Source organism: Sarcophilus harrisii, chromosome 4 (assembly GCF_902635505.1).
Source record: "Sarcophilus harrisii chromosome 4, mSarHar1.11, whole genome shotgun sequence".
Taxonomy (NCBI): domain Eukaryota; kingdom Metazoa; phylum Chordata; class Mammalia; order Dasyuromorphia; family Dasyuridae; genus Sarcophilus; species Sarcophilus harrisii.
Window position 1 is genome coordinate 245,494,505 of NC_045429.1, and position 21,371 is coordinate 245,515,875.

The 21,371-nt window shown below is 31.9% G+C and overlaps 1 protein-coding gene across 1 annotated transcript in view; it reads left to right on the forward strand.

Annotated features, from left to right (window-relative positions):
* The window catches only part of EYS (eyes shut homolog), a 199,718-nt gene that overhangs the window by 158,291 nt on the left and 20,056 nt on the right, over positions 1 to 21,371 (forward strand). The window contains exons 3-4 of the mRNA XM_031968612.1: positions 16,052 to 16,247; positions 17,588 to 17,715. Of these exons, the coding sequence (XP_031824472.1) occupies positions 16,052 to 16,247; positions 17,588 to 17,715 (324 nt within the window). The remainder of the gene's footprint in view (positions 1 to 16,051; positions 16,248 to 17,587; positions 17,716 to 21,371) is intronic.

The window sequence follows — 21,371 nt, forward strand, 5'->3', positions numbered from 1 at the left end:
TTTCAATACTTCTGATCTTGGGTACATTTGTTTTAATTGTACAAAAGTCTATAAGTATAATAGAAATTATCCGTTTTATACCTAATTTTGTTTTTTATCTCTTGTTATTCATGAATTGTTCAATTGTCTACAAGTGTAAGTGATATATTCCATGTTCTCATTTTCTTGTAAACATCTCTTTATCTAGATTATGTATCCATTTTGATCTTATTTTGGTAAATGGTGTGAGATATTGTCCAGCTGCTACTATACTGTGTTCCAGTTTTCCCTATACTTTTTCCTAAATAACAAATTATCCTAAAATCTTAAGTCTCTACTTCTCACATACAAGGTTGTTAGATTTACCTGCTGTTGTAAGTTAGTATGTTTAATTTATTCCATTGACCTATCTTTCTTTTGCTCAGCCAGTATCAAATAAATTTGTTAATTACTACCTTCTAAAAAAAACAGCAGAACTGTGTAATGATCATTTATGATTGAATTAGCTCTTCTTAGCAGTACAATGATTGAAAATAATTCCAATAAATTCATGATGGAAAATTTTATGTACATTTGAAAAAAAAAAAAAAAGACCTGGTACCTGTATACACATTGATCCATACTATTTTCACATTCTTTATTTTGAATAGTTATATCCTTTTTTCCATTTCTTCTTTCTCAATATGCCAATATGAAAATGTTTTACATGTGTGCAAATATTTAATCTATATCAAATTGCTAACCATTTTAAGAAGAAAGTAAAAGTGGAAAGAAGGAAGCAATTCTGGATCTCTCTCTCTCTCTCTCTCCATAGAGATAAAGCAATTCAGACAATAACCTGCTTCCCTATTAATATCTTCCTAAAATAATCAACTCCCTCATTTCCAGGAAGCCATTATAAATCAATTATACATCAGTTTTGGTCTGTATGTTTTCCCTATACTGTTTTGCTTCATTTATTCATTCATGCAAGAACATATGAATTCATTTATTATTTTCATTTGTTTCTTTGTTTAATCATAAGATGTTATAGCCTACCCTCATCTTCATTCAATCATTCAGCCATCTATTTGCTTTATCAAGACACAGTACTATTGAAAACATCATTAGACTCTTTCCCTGCCTTCTTTTGTAGAGGACAAATAATCTGTCAAATTTCTTTTAATTCACTATAAACAGAGCAAATTTCCACAATGAAAAAAAGGATTTTAAGGAAAATCAGCATAATAAATTAGCTGCAAATTCACAGCTATAAGTTTCAAAGGCATGAGATGAATTTAATTTAAAATTATAGATTTTTTATAATAACAGAAGCAAAATGATAAACTACAAAGAACTATAAAACACTGGCACATTTATTAATCTTGTTTTTTAAATAAATTGCTCCATTGAAGTTATGGTTCTTTTTAAAGAATAAAATTCAATCTTCTTTTCTAGGCATTCAAAACATCTCCATGATATTTTCTTATTCATCTTTTTAATATAATCTAGTATGAGACATTAGGTCCTATCATTCACTTTATGCTCTAATCAAACTGCAGGCTGCAATTTAAAGAAAAAGGAACAGCAACTGATAACAAAATCCCCAGTTCTATTTTCAGATTTTGTCCTTTCCTCTCCCCTTATTAATAAGTTTAAATTCAATTTTTCAATATTCTTCTTCTCTACATTTATGGTAAGTTTTTTCTTCAAATCTCACATAATATATTATTTGATATCTATTTATTTATCATCATCATAATTATTCTTATATGTAAATTTCCTCTTCTAGACTACAGTTAGTAGGAAACCACAGTGCTTTACACAAAGCAATTATTTAAGTATGATTATTTAATTGTGAAAAAATAACTTTCAGATTTTTAAGTAGTGGAGGAGCAAGATATTTGGAATTGTGGTGAGGTCACTGGTATGTTTGAATGGATAAATAAATGCCTGAGGAGGGAAAAGAGATATTTATTTTTTGTTCATATTTCAGTCCTGTCCAATTCTCCATAACCATATTTGGATATTTTCTTTGCAAAAATACTGGAAAAGTTTGTCAGGTCCCTCTCAAGCTCATTTTACAGAAAAGTAATTAAGCCAAACAGGGTTAAGTGGCTTCTCCAGTGTCACAAAGCTAGTAAGTGTCTGAGAATGATTTTAACTCATGAAGATGAGTCTTCCTGATTTCAAGATCAGTGCTTCATCCACTGTGTTTCCTAGATGCTCTTATATGTAGTTAGAGTTGAGGAAATAAAGAATGTGTGGTTATAAACTATTGATTTGGGATTTTAACTAGTCATGCATCCTTAATATTTACTTTTTTGTGAATTAATTGAACTTTAGCTATCAGTTACATTTCTCTACTGATTATAAGTTGTTTTTGATTTGTTGTCAAAGCTTAATGAATTTATCACTAGACCCCACAAATTCTACATGAAAATATATCTCAAGGATAGACTGGGTATAATAATGATCTTCTGGCCTAGTGATCCCTGTATTGCCTAAAGGATATTTGTTCTATATTATTCCCATTTCTCAGGATTCTTTGATACTCTTATGAATTTGGGGGCCTTTCATCTTTACTATTGGCTCTTGTCCCTTCCTATAATTAAATCACCCAGTTTTAGGAGTCCAATTTAACCATCCATAACATAACTTTTACAGTAAATATTTCCTACTGAAGTATAGTAATAAAAATATACAAATGTATTTTCTCTATTTCCTGAGGATATCATTTCTCCCTGTATCACTTTAGACTTTGGGAGGTGAAAGATATTAAACTTACAGTTTGACTGACCTTCTATATAATATGAATTCTATGGAATTAAGTACAAAGAGCAGTTGGGCTAGATTCTAAGTAATCTGGATTCTCCTGGCCAATTGTAATATTCATCCTGGACTTCTGGAGTCCAAGATCTTCAGCAGTCAAATTACTCAGTCCAGAACTCTTATCCCCACACTTAGAAGTGACAAGGACAAATGAAAGAAGACCAAAACTCCAATCCATTTATCAGAGTCACATAGCCTAAGGGAAATGTGAAGGTGTCCTTTAAGCTCTTCCCCATTTATTTCATGAATCATTTCTCTGAGTAATTGAGGCTATATCTGGCAGCAGTTGGAAAAGAGACAATGATCTTGACTCAAGTAGATGTAAAGATGCAGACATTTACGTCTATGCAAACAACATAAAGAGACTGATCACAACTCTATGAGATGCTCATACATACTTCTAGGTCTCAGATGCAGGTCCCTAGAATTTCTCTCATTGTTTTCTCTATTTTAAGCATATGCCAATTACTAAACCAAAATCATAAATTTAGATATGAATTTAATATATTTCCTTATTTTAAAAATAAAAAGCAGCACATAAAAGGTGAAGACACTCAAAAGTTATAGAGATAGGTATGTAATAGAATTAATGATTGGACCAAGATCTTTTAACAACAAATCTGGCTCCCTTTCTTATGTATTCTTGCCCCTTCCAATTTAAATGAATAATAGGCTATTTCCTCTTTTATTTTAGCACTACTTTAGGAAAACACAGGCAAATGTAATGAAGAGTGGAGAAAGTCACCACCACTACAAGCACTAAAACTACCATCATGACAATCACCATCCCATCAGCAGCAGGAGCAGCATTTTAAAAGCACATATTACTTTTTGTCCAAACCTGGTCAGACAATTTCTAAAGCACAACATCATTTTGATTAAATCCAGGCTATTCATAGCAGCATGTTCATTGATGATTAATTTTTAAGTTTTTGTAGTTTTGTTCTTGCTGAAATAAAACTAATAAATCTGTGTTGCAGCAAATGACTGTGAGGAATCCAACCAACTGATTCCTGCTTTAATTTATTCTATTTTCTCTGTAATCGGTAAAATTCCAAAAGCTATTGAAGCTATTTTTCACATTCAGGTTTCTTAATTGTCCTTACCTAATAAGCTCTGGTTTTTCAAGCACTGCATTATCTTTCCCTAAGATGTGTGCATGATTTATTGTTGCTTCCAATGTCTAATCATATCATATCTAATCATATCATATACAGTGGAATGCAATACTGAGGTGTGGTAGTTATTCTGTTCATGCACTTCACCAGTTTGTATTATACAATGTGGCCTTCAAGAAAGGCCTACATGGAAAGACTCTTTCTCAGTATCACATTTGACCATTTATCAACTTTTTCCTTTCATCTACAGAATCGATTTTCACAAAAGACCCTTCACTCTCATCTTAAATAGAAATCTGTTTTACACAATGAACTGTTTCAAAAATTAGCATATTGTAAAGAAAAAATGATGTTTAATTTTTTAAATGGAAATTCAAAATTATCATAAGGTAAATTTTGTATTTGGAGAAGGAAGTGGCAAAGTTCCTTTTTCAGTATTTTTGCTAAGAAAATTCTATGGAGAACGTCCATAGCATCATGAAGCGTCAGATACAAGCTGAATAACTGAACATAAACACAAAGAAACAAATACTTTTATTATGCCAATGTTGTTTGTTTCTTTTTTATCTTTAAATTAGTCAAATTCAAACTTCTTTAATGAATGCTATTTAGGTTGATCAGACAAGCTTTAAGTATCTGCTGTGTTTCAGTTACTTTGCTAATTGCTATGGTTCCAGAGGAAGGCAAATGACAGTCCTTGCTCTTAAGATATTTATATTTTATTAATAGTAGATGATGAGATGCAGCAAGAAAGCAATCATGTACCAAAATTTTTTGACATCATAAATTAGAAATGATATATAAAAGAAATAAATTAGCATTAATGCAGGCTTCACCAAGGGGTCATAGATGATGAGATTTTATTTGGATCACCTTCCCTCCCGCCACCCCCCCTGCAATGTAATAGTATTTTTTAAAATTTTCTTTTCTAATTACATGTAAAGATAGTTCTTAACATTCACTTTTGTAAGTATTCCCTCATTTTTCCAGTTTTTTGCACATGTGGGTACTTTTGTATATATTTTTTCAATTATCTCTTTGGGATACAGACCTAAAAAGTACTGGTATCACTGGATCAGAGAGTATGCAGAATTTGATTAGTTTTATGTATAGATCCAAATTCCTCCCCAAAATACGAGGATTTGTTCTAACCACTACCAATAATGTTCCAATTTTTTCACATCTTCAAAATTTAACATTTTTCTTTTCTGTCAGATTAATTAATATCACAGATATAAAATGATATCTTAGAATTGTTTTAATTTGTGTTTCTCTAATCAATAATGATTTAGAGCATTTTTTCTATAATCATAGCTTTAATTTCTTCAAATGAAAACTGACCATTCTTATTCTTTGACCATTTAGCAACTGGGTCATGGATGATATTGTTATAAATTTGACTCAATTTCCCCCCCCAAATGTCTGTTCCCCTTAAAATCCTCAATTGGCTTTGTTTGAGCAAAATTTTCTAAATTTAATAAAATCAAAAATAACTATTTTGTATTTCATGATGTTCTTTATTCTATGGTCATAAATTCTACTCTTGTCCATGGATCTCATAGTTAAACTATTTCTTGCTCTAGTAGTTTGCTTATGTTATAACTCTTTTTATCTAAACAATATATCCATTTTGTTCTTATTTTAGTGTGTGGTGTGAGCTGTTGGTCTATGTCTAATATTTTCCATACTGTTTTCCAGTTTTCCCAGAAGTTTTTGTCAAATAGTGAGTTCTCTTTCCAGAAGTTGGAATCTTTGGATTTATCAAACAATAGATTACTGCAGTTATTTACTGAGATATCTTGTTTATCTCGCCTATTCCACTGATCCACCATTCTATATGAGCCATTCTATAGGTGCCACCATTAAATATATGCCAGTACCAATTAGTTTGCTGCTTTATAATGTAATTTTAGATCTAATTTGGCTAGGCCACCTTCCTACATATATTATTTTTTTTATTACTTTGATATTCTTGACTTTTTGTTTTTCTAGGTGAATTTTGTTTTAATTTTTTCAAGCTCTATTAAATAATTTTTTGGTTGTTTGGCATGGAATTGAATAAGTAAGTTAATTTGGATAGGGTTGTCATTTTTATTATTTTGAGTCAGTCTGCACATGAACCATTGTTTTTTTGTAGTTAATTAAATCAGATTTTATTTGCATGAAAAAATGTTTTGTAATTTGTTCATATAGTGTTATGGGCTAGAACTTGAAACAAGGTGCTAAGTCAGTGGAATTCATAGAGACAATAGTTATCTAATTTAACATGGTGCTTAACAGAGAGCATATGTAAGACAGGTGCCTCAGCCAGGATTCAGTTAGGCAGATTCAGAAGCCAGAGAAGGCAGCAGGAGCTCAGGCCCACAGAACCAAGGAGAGAGATAGGCCTACAAGAAAGCTAACCAGGCCACAGGAAAGAAGACAAAACTTGGAAAGAGACAATAAAAGATTTGAACTGTAACACCTGACAACATTTGGGGTGATTATTGAATTGAAATGAAGGCTGTCTCCAGAAGCCCCCCAAGAAACTTGCTCCCAGAGAACATTACATTTTAAAAAGAATATTAAATTTTGGCATCCAAAGTGGGACAGACACAATCCTGATTTCAGTGGAAAAGTCTGTGATCCTGATTTCAGTGGAAAAGTCTCCTTGAACCAGAAATTAGGGTGAGTACAAAAATAGACAAAGAAACTTTGTTAAAGGGCTAAACTAGTACTTCAACTAAAATGGGACAGATGTTTAGAAAACAGCCTTCTTTTCCAATTCAAGGAAAATGTGTAGAGAGCATTGTCAGACTTATGAAAAGCCAAGGTTGATTATAATTTGGGAGCAGATCACTGAACTTTTAGAAACTGTACAGTACAAATTTATTTGGTTCTCTAAGGAAAAAGAAAAGGATCTAGAGGAATGGAAATTAGTAGGAGACCAACTATGTTGATTCTACAATGAAAATGGACCTGAATCAATTTCCAAAGGTACACTCTATACATGCAAAGCCACAAGTAGTTTTGTCCAGGTTCTAGGCATACCCTTGTTATAGATTTCCAGTCATTAGGGGTCAAGATTTCTTTTTTTTTTCTTTTTTTTTTTTTTAAAGGGACCAAGTCCATCACAGTTTATCATCACATAATTTTCTTGTTGCTGTGTAAAATGTTCTTTTGGTTCTACTCCACTTCACTTAGGGTCAAGATTTCAAAAGCCAAATTCTGTAATAACATCTTAACATAAGCTGATGTAGCCCCATAAAGAGTGCAAGCCTTTTTCAGGTCTTTGAGGATTGCTATGTTAAAAGGAGCATATCTTCGACTTTCTTGACCTGAGGAATTAAACTGTTGTATTACGGGAAAAATGTGGGGTTGAAATTCTGCTACATCAATCCCTTCCACTTTGGCCTTAATTAGTACCTGTTGCGGTCTAGTCATAGGAGTAGTTGGATGCTGAGGGGGAGGTGCTGGTGCTGTCACTGCCCCCACCCCCCCACTACCCTTCTTCCCTCCATCCCAGAGGGTGGAGTTGATGAAGGCAAGTCAATTACTTGCTCCTCAGGTGAAGCTGCCTCAAATTCACCACGCCCTTGAAGCTCACTTAAGTCTCCATGTCCTGTGGGGATATGGTCATTAATCTCTTCATTGTCTTCCTCCTTAATCTCAGGCTTCCCCATCTGGCTATTTTTAGTAGGATTTTTTCTTTCTTGTATTAATTATTGGATTTCTTAGGGCTAACTGTATTATATTGTATAAATAGAATGCCTCCATGGAAATTGAATGAGGACCATTTTTGTTGTAATATGCAGAGAGCTGTTGCCCAATCAAAGTCCAATTATCTCGAGAGATTTGCTCTTCCTCTATGAACCAAGGGGAGGTGCGGTTTAATGTATCCAGAAGTCTAGCTATCTGTTCCCAAGTTATAAGTAGCCCTTGTCCTTCTATCAGCTTAAGCTTGCTTTCTATAGTGCCACTCCTGGGTGTGGTTGAAGGGGTTGGGGGCAGGGATGGGGAATCTTTAGCTACCATCTGTCCCATTTCAGCCAAAAAAAAAAAAAAGATTACTAGTTTAGTTTTTAAGAAAGTAAGTTTCCTGTTTGTCTATTAACAATACTCACCCAAGTTCCTGGTCACCGGAGACTTCTTCAGTGAAAGTTGGATCCTTGGTCCCCAGGCTTGGGCGGAAAGTGTGATGACTGTGTATTTTAAAATCAGCTGGAGTCAGGAATTCAGGTTAGGGGAAAATCTTCAATCTTTTATTCTCAGTAGAGATGAAGAAAAATCAGAGGTAGAAGGGAATCGGCAATAGCAATGTGTGCAGCTGAGTCAAGAAGCTAGCCACACCAGAAGCCATGAGACCAGCAGACACCAGAACTGAACCCACCCAGCCATCTCTCTCTGCCTCTCTTCCTGTCTCCCTGCCTCCACCCACCAAAATCGTCATTTCCTATACAACACATCAGGACTTCCACAGAGAGCGGGCGGGGATCATTCTTTCTAGTCCAATTACTATTTAGTCTCACGTGCTTGGGACCTCAGTGCATCAACTCAAGCCTCAGCCCATTACAAGTACTGATATTGCTTTATTATCTATAGTACCCTTTAGTAAAATATAGTTTCTTTCCTTATGTCTTTAATTTGATTTATCTTTGCTTTTACTTGATATGAGATCAGGATATTTTACTTCACCTGAAGAATATTAGATTCTGCTCCAGCCCTTTACCCTCACTCTGTATGTATCACTAAGCTTTAAATGTGTTTCTTGTAAATAACATATTGTAGGATTCTGGATTTTAATCTGGTTTGTTATCCACTTACATTTTATGGAAGTGTTCATCCCATTAATTCACAGTTAAAATTATGAATTCTGTGTTTCCTTCCATCTTTTTTTTTTTTTTTTCAATTATAATAGGTCTTCTTTGCATCTTCATGAAATGAAATTTCCCTCATTTTATTTCCATCTCCCTCACCTCTAGTTTCTTTTTCTTATTATCATAATAAAATCAAACTAAGCTCATACTCTCTAAGTATACACATAATAATAATATGATTCTCAAGAGTTCTTTCCTTTTTACCTTTTCATGTTTCTTGAGTTCTGTGTTTGGAGATCAATTTTTGTTTTCATTCAGTTCTGGTCTTTTCATAAGAAATAAGTGAGATTTACCTATATCATTGAATATCCATCTTCTTTCGTGAAAGATGATCCTCATTTCAGCTGTATAGCTTATTCTTGATTGTAATACAAGTTCCTCTGCCTTTTTCCATATCAGATTCTAGGACCTTTGATCCTTTAAGGAGTAAACTGCTGGGTCCTGGGTAATCCTAATTGTGACTCCTTGTGTTTAAATTGTTTCTTTCTGGCTACTTGCAATACCTTTTCCTTGTTGCAATAGTTCTGTAATTTAACCACAATATTTTGGGGGGATTTAATTTTGGTGTCTCTTTCAGCAGGTGATCTGTGAATTCTTTCAATGGCTATTTTACCTTCTGATTCTAAGATAGCAGGACTGTTTTTCTTTATAATTCTCTGTAAGATAATTTTTAGGTTCTTTTTTTTTAATCTTGGTTTTCAGGAAATACAATAATCCTTAGATTGTCTCTCCTAGGATTATTTCAGTTGTTTTTTCCTGGGAGGTATTTCATGTTTTCTTCTATTTTTTACCTTTTTGTTTTGTTTTTGTTTGTTTGATTTTTGAAGTCTTATTGAGTCATTCACTTCTGTTTGTTCAATTCTGATTTTTAGTATATTATTTTCTTCAATTACCTTTTTTAGCTCCTTAATAGGCCAATTGAATTTTTTTTTTCTTCATTTCATTCTTTTTCCATTTCACAAATTTTGTTTTTCAGTGAATTGGTGCTTTTTTATATCTATTTTATAGGGCATTATTTTTTTTTCCATTTTTTCTTGCAATCATCTCATTACATTTCCCCATTTTTTTCCTAATGGTCTTTTAAGATCCTTTATACAGTCTTGTAAGAATGCCTTGTGATTTGGGGACCAGTTCATATCTCCCTTTGCAACTTCATCTGGAATTGCTTGCCTTTAGGAATTTCAGTATTTGACATCTGTTCTTCTCTCCATAAAAGCTGGCTCTGGTGATAGTTCTTTTTGTTTTTTTTTACTCATTTTTTTAAGGCTTGAGGTCTGCTCAATGCAAAGGAGAGGCACCAGTTCACTGTTTGATTTCCGGTGCTGCATAATTAACTATGTCAGGTGTTCTTCCAGAGCTCAGTAATTTACAATTTTGTAGCAAATCTGCCAAATCAACTGCTTTTAACCAAGACAGAGTTGCCTAAGAGACTCACAGGAGATTTCCAGATGTGTCTAAGCTGGAACAGTCTGAATCCCCACCCCAGTTCCTTGCCCTAGTTTTCCTGTGCCATGGTCTGGGCTCAGCAGACTTTCCCCCTGCCTGTTTGAAACAGGCCTATTCTGAAGTTTTTCCAACATATTTTCTTCTGGGAATGTGTTGTACTCCAAATATTTGTGGGTTCTTTCACTCCAAAACTACTTTATTGGCTCAATCTGCTGTTGGTTTGAGGGAAGGTCAGAGGAGGTCAGAGAAAGTCATGTCTGCTCTCCTCCATATTTGCTTATTCCTTTGTTGTAAACTCTCAGGATGGAAATTTAGCACTCAGTGGTACATGTAGTCTCCAGAACACCATTAATACATATTGCAGTACAAGATAAAGAAAACACTGATCCATACAAGCACTGCTACTATTTCAAGTCATTTAATATTTTAATTTACCAGGTAAATTTGTAAGACTATTAGGCACAGATAAATTGTTGATTTGCATTAATAAAAGTAGTTGCCATATTAGGATTGCAGTTCCTGAGTAGCATCAGTGTTGTGGAGTGTATCTTCTCCCCAAATTTATAGCAATTTTGATGAACATAGTTCCTCGAGGGCAGGGATTGTGTCATTTAATTGATGATGATGATGAAGAATCTCCATACTTTAGCATGGTACTTACATAACTTCAAAAAAATGTGAATTAATATTTTAGGCAGATCAGAAGAAAAGTCATGAAAAAGTTTAAAAAAGGCAAAAATATTGAAAGAGGAGAGGTAGAATAAGGGAAATATGTAATCAAACTGAGGCTAAAAGAAATGATCCATGATCATACTATAAGCAAGTGACACAGAGAACAGAGATAGGAGCAAAGGATGGAACTATAATAAATTAATAAATTGTAATTTGATGTAATGAAAAACTCTTCAATATCTATTTCTATTAAAATTACTTGAAACAAAAAAAGCTAAAGACTGAGTGTATATATATATATATATATATATATATGTTTTGCAAATCATCTATTTGCATAATAAATGAAGTTATTTGATTTCTATATCAGAGGCAAAGAGTGATTTATAGAGCTGATTTTTAAAACAGAAGAGAGGAATTAGCCCCCCACACACACCCCCCCACACACACACTATACACAAAAAACGTTTTAGGATTAAGATTAGGAAAGTTTGGGAAATTAAAACTAGTCAGGTAACCTTGTTTTAATTTCCTGACTAGTTTTAATTTCCTAAACTTTATTAATCCAAAAGCCCTACAGGTGGTAACCATAACTAGAAAGCCTACTGAAAAAGGGCAATTTGTAGTTTGTAGTAAGTAGTCACCCCGACCCCCATTTTACAACTGCTAAATTTAGAAGATTTCATTACTCAATCTAAAAAAAAATAAATCAAAGTAATACATATAAGCTGGTTTCTCTGATTTGTATTTCATTTTTAAGAATGTTAGGACAATCTGGGGAAGATAATTTGTTCTCCCTCACATCAAATGAAATTCAAATATCCAGTTGTTGTAGAGAGCAATTTTATTCCAATGTAGGTTGACAGAAATTAAGACTTTGAGATTCTGTATGGCATATATTTGTTGTATAGGCTTTTGTCCCTTGAAAGGAGGAAAGTGAATAAGTACAGGAGAAACCTGGGCAATTTCTAGGAGACAAGTTTTTTCTGTAGCATAAACTGTAAAAATATAAAACATGAACCATGGGAAATTTGATCTAGCTAATAAAATAAGAACCATAACAAATATGATTACCTTCTCTTAGGCAGTAATATGCTGTATTGATTCTGGTATAAATGTAATGATGATTATAATTATGGGTATACAGGAAAAGCAGAAATGACTATAAGATAAACAAAATAAATAACTTTTTAAAGCACAGCATTCTGGAGATTTAAAAAAAAGATACCCTTTAAAATATAGCTTTTGTAAATGCCAATTTCAATATCAGAAAAGGATTAATTCTAGTTGGTAGATAATTTGTGATATGTAATTTGATATACATATATACATATTTATATCCACATACATATATTCAAAATAATTTTAAATGTTCCAAACAACTATAAAAGAATACACAGAATAAAATTTATAAAAATGCGGACATGTAATTGTAAAATATTACTCAGGGCTCATAAATACCTTTTTGAGAACTGAATGTTTTCAATAAAGTTTGTTAATTGAAGAAGTACTTACACTCTTTTTCCCTATTTTTTAAAATTTTATTTTTATTTATGGAATAAAATAAGCATTTTCATAATGGTACATTTACCTAGTTTCTACTACCATGTCATCATAGAGAAAGGCAATCAATAGAATGGGTGGGGAGGATATAATTGGAGAAAGTGCATAATGCCAACAAAGCTGAGATGATAGAGGGTGCTCAATGTAAATATACATAACAGATACAGTTCAATGCATCTCCTTGTGGACACATTTTAGTTGTTATCTGAACTTTATATTTTGTATTGAATTTACTTTGCATGTCATTATTAATCAGAGAAATGCAAATTAAGACAACATTGAGATACCACTACACACACCTGTCAGACTGGCTAGAATGACAGGGAAAGATAATGCAGAATGTTGGAAGGAATGTGGGAAAACAGGGACACTAATACATTGTTGGTGGAATTGTGAATACATCCAATCATTCTGGAGAGCAATTTGGAACTACGCTCAAAAAGTTATCAAACTGTGCATACCCTTTGATCCAGCAGTGTTACTACTGGGCTTATATCCCAAAGAGATCTTAAAGAAGGTAAAGGGACCTGTATGTGCAAGAATGTTTGTGGCAGCCCTCTTTGTAGTGGCCAGAAAGTGGAAACTGAGTGGATGCCCATCAATTGGAGAATGGCTGAATAAATTGTGATATATGAATATTATGGAATATTATTGTTCGGTAAGAAATGACCAACAGGATGATTTCAGAAAGGCCTGGAGAGACTTACACGAACTGATGCTGAGTGAAACGAGCAGGGCCAGGAGATCATTATATACTTCAGCAACAGTACTATATGATGACAAATTCTGATGGACCTGGCCATCCTCAGCAATGAGATGAACCAAATCAGTTCCAATGGAACAGTAATGAACTGAACCAGCTATGCCCAGCAAAAGAACTCTGGGAGATAACTAAGAGCCATTACATTGAATTCCCAATCCCTATATTTTTGCCCACCTGCATTTTTGATTTCCTTTAGAGGCTAATTGTACAATATTTCAGAGTCTGATTATTTTTGCACAGCAAAATAACAGTTTGGTCATGTATACTTATTGTATATCTAATTTATATTTTAATATATTTAACATCTACTGGTCATCCAGCCATCTGGGGGAGGAGGAGAGGGGAAGGAGGGGAAAAATTGGAACAAGAGGTTTGGCAATTGTCAATGATGTAAAGTTATCCATACATATAACCTGTAAATAAAAGGCTATTGAAATAAAAAAATAAATTTAAAAAAGCTGTTTTTAAAGTTTTTGAATGCCTAATTTTGCAATTTGCTCCCCCAATGGCTTGGAGCTTGGTGTGGCATAAATTTTTGTAGCACCATGCTGTGGGAAGCAAAATGATTACTAATAACAGGAAATCCTAAAAAGGTTTTATTCTATAAGTAGCATAGGTAATTTGAGATTACACATACACACATAAATACACAGCTATATATGTGTGTGTGTGTGTGTGTGTGTATATATGCTTTGATATGTATTTGTAAACAAACATGCACATATATGTATATACATATGAATATACACACGTATCTCACCCCAAGAAATAAGAGGATTGCGTTTATAGAGCCAATAACCTTCAGGAAATGTTTGTTGTATTCTTCACTCTAGAATTAATCAAAATCAAATTTCCTTCTGTAAATTACTAAGTAACATTCCATTTTTGATCTTGTTCAAATATTACTTCAGACATTTTCATTATCTGGTTTTGAAGCACAACGCTAAAATTTGGTTTTGAGGAGAAAAATATTCCATGTGCTTCATTATTTTATGAATAAACATAATGACCAGGTTCTAATAGAATTCAATTTTCAAAATGAGCCATCTGAATGCAATTATACTATTTGGTCACTTCACATACCAGAATGACATTTTGTTATTACATTTTTAAAGGATTCGTGTGTAGTCCAATTTTCATTTGCAGCCATTGGAGATTTCCTAAGTGGTATTTCTAACTTGTTTGTGGTTGCTAAATAACTTTCAATCCTTTGTAATTGGCAAATTTCTTAGTGTTTCCTCTTTAGGACTAACACCTGTTTTAGATATTGAAACTTATTTATTTATTTTGCAAAAAAAAATGGTCTAATACATTGTATAGTTACCATAGTCTAGGAGTATGAGTTGAAATTGTTATTTTTACAATAAATGACAAATTTATTTTTCTTACATTAAATATATAGAATCCAAACAGTTTCATATTTTGCAAACAGGTACTTTATGTTATGATTAGTAACTTTGTTATATATTTCTATGTAGAAGATTCAGTGATTTCAGTTATATAGCATTTGTGTTATTTAAGACAAAAAACATTAAGTTGAATATATAGATGTAGTAATCTATATTGAGTAATCATTGTATTAATGATAATAATTACATTAATAATAATGATAATAAGTTTTTTTTATAACATCTACTATGTGCCTGCCAGGGCTTGTTCTAAACACACATATAGTATGTCATTTGATGCTCATAATTTAGCCTAAGATGGAGGTGCTATTGTCACCTCCATTTTATAGATGAAACAAGTGAACAAACAGAAATTAATTGGATTGCCTAACATCACAAAGCTGGTGAGTGTCAGAAAGCAGATCTTCCTGACTCCAGGCCCTCTGCTCTAATCCAATGTGCCACCTGTGTAGTGCAGTATCATCAGTAACAATGGGAATTATGTTTAATAATCTAATGTCTAATAGAGAAAGAATCCTCTCACTGCCTAAAAATTATCTTTGACATGGGAGAATCCATGATGAGAAAAAAGCCACAGCATTTTTGATTTCCTTCACAGGGTAATTGTACAATATTTCAGAATCCAATTCTTTTAGTACAGCAAAATAACCGTTTGGTCATGTATACTTATTGTCTGTCTAATTTATACTTTAATATATTTAACATCTACTGGTCATCTTGCTATCTGGGGGAGAGAGTGGGGGGAAAGAGGGGAAAAATTAGAACAAGAGGTTTGACAATTGTCAATGCTGTAAAGTTACCCGTACATATAACATGTAAATAAAAGGCTATTAAAAAAATAAAGAAAAAAAAAGAGAAAAAAGACAGGGAAAGCAGAAAATAATTGCATATAATCCAAATAGTCTATTTAGATTCATAAATATTTTAATTTTGTCTTTTGTGACTTTTTGTTTGTTTTTTTACATACGTTTTATATATAGCATGATACAAAATAAATGCAATCCATTACCAAACACCAGTTACAATAGAAAAGTTAAAAAAAAGTGCGTACAATTTAAAAATGCTAGGCTGATTCTTATTGGTTTATCTAACCCCCTTACCAATTTCTCCCTTCAGTGAAATAGTAAAAAGGAATTTGGGGAAGATAATTAAATCTTCAAATTTCCATTCTATACATTAAATTAATTTTCCATTCATCAACTCTGATTAAATTTTAAAAGAGAATAATTGCAAATAGATACTTTTTTTATTAAATTTAAAAAAGTCATCAACTTCTCCCTGACCTTCCCTACAAATGTGACATTAATATTAACTAGTAAGAAGAAAATCTCATATTAATGGACATTGGGGTAAATTTAGATAGGTATTCATACACATTAGAAATATGTGTTTTGAGATCAGCCAAGATTATAATCATACTTCTGTCCTCACAAAAGGTCCATTTTGTGAGGAGTTGCTGAATCCTTGTCTTTCTCAACCATGCTGGAATGGAGGAACATGCCGTAATCAAATGCCAGATTGTATTTGTGATTGTCCTGTTGGCTTTCTTGGTCCAAAATGTGAAACCACTGTTGATGAATGCTCATCTCTGCCATGTCAGAATGAACCTGAATGCATTAATATGTCAAATGTAAGTCTTAACTAAAAAAAAAAAAGTTATTACAAACACTAGTATTTGTTTGTTTTGTATTCAAAATATTTAATATGTTGAAAAATTAAAAAGTTGGTAGGCTCAAAGATCTTTCTTGTCAAAATGTAGACTTAGAAATCAAAGGGGAAATAAGAAAACCCCTTAATTCAGTTGATTTTCATTTTTATTTACCTCCAGTGAAAGGAAAACTGAAAAACATAAACAATTGTTTAATTTCTTTTCTTTTGTTCCCATTAGATTCATTCTTTTTGAAGTGAGTAATTGTGCACAATTTCTTTATTATTTATTGTTTTTATTGTAATTTTTCTTGAAATAACAGTAGCACATTTTGTTCTGTTAAACATTTTTTTTTCAATTTGATGAGAAAATTCATGAGGCATAAGGAAAAATTTGATGACTTGAACAAATAAATTTATTGTTATTACGTACATTTCTGTTCAGCTTTCAATTCTTATGAGATTCTTATTTTTCTCTTCTTCCTTCAATTCCATAAATATTAGTTTCTAGAAAAAAAATAAAATGTATATGCTTTCTCTAGAGGAAACTAGTTTTCATTAAAATATATATATATATATATATATATATATATATATATATATATATATATCCAGAATATCTGGGTAATTCTGTCACTTATTCTATTTGACCTTGGATAAGTAATTTGATCTTATTAGACCCCAGTTCTCATTTTTGCAAAATGATTTATTCGCTTTATTTTCTATATTAACCGTGATCAATATAATTCTATGATCCATTACCTGTAGTTCAAATACAAAACAATCTTTGAGAATAGACAAAAACAAAGACAAATGCCATCAGAATGATAAATTCTATAAGACTGATCTATTTTAGACATGAGAATCAGTGTGTACCACTTTAAAATTAGGCACAATCACACCTGATGAGCATACAGTCATGTTGAATGACTGTGTTTATTTATGTTTAATTTGAAATAGCATATCCACTCATTTATGTCTTTTTTTTGCATGAATGAGACCTGTTTGCCTAATATGTATTACTCTCTTGAAACTGATTTAGAGTTTGTTTAATTTTGATTGGTTATTGATATGTTTCTATTCACTGATGATCTGTACTGGCTGAAGCTTATTTAAAGATTAATCATTGATTATCTCAAAATTCATTTTTCCATAACTAAGTTCAGATGTGGCCCTTTAGTTTATGTAACATTGTCTCATTTATGGAAATTTGTTCTTATGTTGGTTATGTGTTATCTATCATAGAACAAATCTCACAGAGAAAAGTCAATTCTATTTTCTTTTGAATAATGGATATTTTTCTATAATTGATATCTTTCCTAGGATATTACATGCATGTGTTTACCAGAATTCACAGGCAAGTTTTGTGACAAAATTCTAAGATCATGTCATTTAATACTTTGTGGAAAAAATGCCACTTGTGAAGAAGAAGACAAGAATTATCATTGCAGGTATGATAATTGGTGACTTCATTTCTATGTTTCTATTGTTTTTAAAACTTCATTCCTATATTTGTACTTAAAGTTTTTGTTTCATTCTCCCCTACAAAAAAGAAAGAAAATACTCTAGATTATAATAACCACATAGCACCAATTTAAATTTAATAATCTTCAATGAAAACAAAAACCTTCAATGATATGCATTATGAGATTAAGAATTTTTCCTAGAAGCTTTGATAACCACTCCTACACACAAAAAAGATGTCATCAATTCAGTAAAACCACAGTTTGGTTTTTTTTGTTGATTTGTTTTTTTTTTCCTCATAAATCCTAGAAGATAAAATATATAAATGACACTTTAGTAATAATAAAGACAACTTTTTTTTCCCAAAAAGGGTGAATATCATCAAAATGTTATCTTTCAAAAGTATAAAATAAGTCTTACTAAACTTAATTAATGGACCTATGTTGGTAGCTCTCAGTTTTTACCTTTTAGCAGAATATTAAAAAGTAATAATTTATTTAAATAGGAATATGCTCAAAATTACCCATTTGCAAATAACAGAACTCACCCAGATATATGGGTCTATAATTCTAGTACATTTTAAATAGCTTTATAGATATTTCCTCACACCATTAAGAAGTACAATTTGTCCTTTTCACACTTGCTTGACTTTTATCTGGCTGCTTAAAGTAGGTTCTGTTGGGCATTATTCAAGTGCAGTAAACAGCCTCAACATTTTAGGCAATTCATAAAAGCAGAAAAATAAAAGCTGCTATACATAAAAGCTTCAGAACACACTGTGAATCAACCTAAAATATGCATCGACATCACAGATGTACAGTACACAACAATTTCATCCTTTTGAAAAGATTCATAGTTGCCACATTTGAAATATATATTCAAAGTTATAAGTACAAATATCTGAAAGAAATTGAAAAAAGGAAAGTTAGAGGAAGCAGCATAATTGATATAAAACTCCTTGAAAACGAGCAACTCAGCACATAGGAACATATTGTGTCTCAGTCATGCACTAACAAAGCTTAGAATTAGCAGTTTGAATTTCAGTCTTCTACACATTACATTATTGTCTTGTGAACCAGCTTGAAAGGACGATTATAAGTTATGTGTGATGTTTTATTGTAACAATATGCATAACGTAAATCTTGCATCATTTACTTAATCACTGGTTAAATTTTTTGACTTTTTTATATTTATCATGAAGCATCTGTTATTAATCAAAAAAATTTATATCTTGAAAATGTATGCTTGGCAGAAAGAGGCTTAAAGTATTATTTATCTTAATTCACCCTGCCTCTGAAGCATTCTTGAAGCAACAAAAGAATACAATTAATAGAACCCTGCATTTGGAACTAGAGAGACCTTATTTCTATGCACTTTCTACCTGTGTGATCCTGGGTAAATAATTTCACACCTCTCAGCCTTAATTTTTTCTCTTTTGTAAAATGAGAAACAAGATAATACCATCTACTTAACAATTTTGGATTTTATTTTATTTTTGTTTTTTTTTAAATTTGTTTGTTTTGGTAACTATCAAATGATATCTTTTCTCATTTAAAACATATGTGCAGAAATATTTCTCTGTATTCCTTATACATTAATTTATATATGATATATGAATCAGTAAATGACACACACACACAAAAACACACATAAACACACACACACACACACACACACACACACACACACACACACCAAAGCAGATAGGAAGACCTTAATTCAAATCTAGCCTTAAACACTTAACTTGCCATGTAACTCTGGGTAAGCCTCAGTTTCATCTAAAAATGAGCTGGAGAAAGAAATAGGCAAACAATTCCAGTAATCTTTGACAGGAGAATCACAAATTGGGACATGAAGACTTGGACAATACATGAAACAAACAAATAAATAAATTTTAAAATGATAAAGTAATGTTTAATAATTCTGTAAAGGATCAGTAATTTTATTGGCATTGGAATTCATTCCACTTTACAAATCTCAACTGCTCTGTCTCTTTATTTATAGAATTAATTGAAAGTCTGAGGAGTCAGTGACTCTACTACACTGACACAGTTAACAAGTGGTAGAAGTGAGATGAACGTAGATCTCATGATTCTGTGGTTAGCACTCTGTCCACTATTTGCTGATAAATTGAGATACCTGCACAATATATGTTCTTGTTGGATGTGGTACATTTATTTTCAAAGAAGTGGACTTTAATTGTCTTGTAAAATTTTTCCACTTTGGTAACATCCTATGTTCTAGATCAATTAGAGATTTTAAAAGAGCAGGATAAAGGGTGGAATGGAATTATCATCGACTGTATCAATAGTAAAACTTAACCACTCTAAAGAGGAAAATGATTTAATCTAAAATTGGCTTATCATATTCTCAGAGATAAATAAGAGTGGAATAGAAAGTTGAACATTGTGACATTTTTTATTGTTATTATGGATCAAATATATAATATAAACTGAGTGTTTCTGCTAAAATTAAAAAAAAAAAAAACATAGTCTAAGCCAAATAATAAAAAAGGTTTTTGAAATTAAACAATATACTTTTTTTCCTCTAAGGGTATTTAATGAAGTAGTAACTTCATATTTGTTCTTGCAAGGGTAAGATAACAATATCTAAAATAGCCTATGAATGACACAGCAAGCCTTTATAATAAAGGCATTTGAAGACTCAGAGTCAAGCATTTGTGATTGATTTGCTGAGTCATTTTCTTTAAAGTTTAAAAGATTAAAAAAATCTTGGAAATGTTTTCCCATTGATAACAGAAGATTTGCCAAAACACAAAATTGTCTTGGAAGAACAAAACCACTCTTCTCCCCACATCAACATATATGAGCATAACATTTGAACATAACACCTGCTGCTAGCTAGGGGTAGTAAATGTCAAAGTAGTGAGTCAGAACTAAAGCAGTTGGGGAAGAAAGAAGAAAGGAGGATCATCAACTTTATGTCTTAGTTTTAATTCTTCTTGATTCTTCAGTTTCTGTCCTATATGTCTCAATTTTCAGCTACTAACAAGATTTTTTTAATTTTTATTTAAATGCTCATTTAAATTTTCTTGTATTTCTTTTAAGTTTGGAGTTTGGAGGTGAGAAACTGGAACAAGTGACATGTCTGAGGACTGAGGTACATAAGATGAGAAAACAATACCATGGAGAGAGAATAGCAAGTTCTCCACAGTAATCTGGGTTCCATTATTTTACCTTATGGAGAACTTTATGTTAAACAAAAAAAAAAACAAAAAAAAAAAAAGAAATTTTTTTTGAAGAGAGATATCTATGAAATTTAGCTATCTACCTTCTCTTCCATAAGCCCATTCCAAGACTTTCACTTGATTTTTAAAATTTTTCATCAGAGAAGTACTTTTGTATTTTTATTCTCATCTCACTAAGCCAATTTATGTCCCTTAAAATAATCAGATTCAATGATATTGTGAATAATTCAAAGCAAACTGCATTTTAGAATAAAAGAAATCAGCGGATTAGCAGAAAAATGTGAGGGTAGAATAGATTTTGGTGTCTGAATAAATGTTGAAAAATATAAATACTAAACTTTTAGGCTTTAGACAAAAGTAATTGTGAAATTTAATTGACATCCTTGAAATTTTATTAACTACTGTTTTCTCCTTTAGGTAAGATGAATTAAAAAA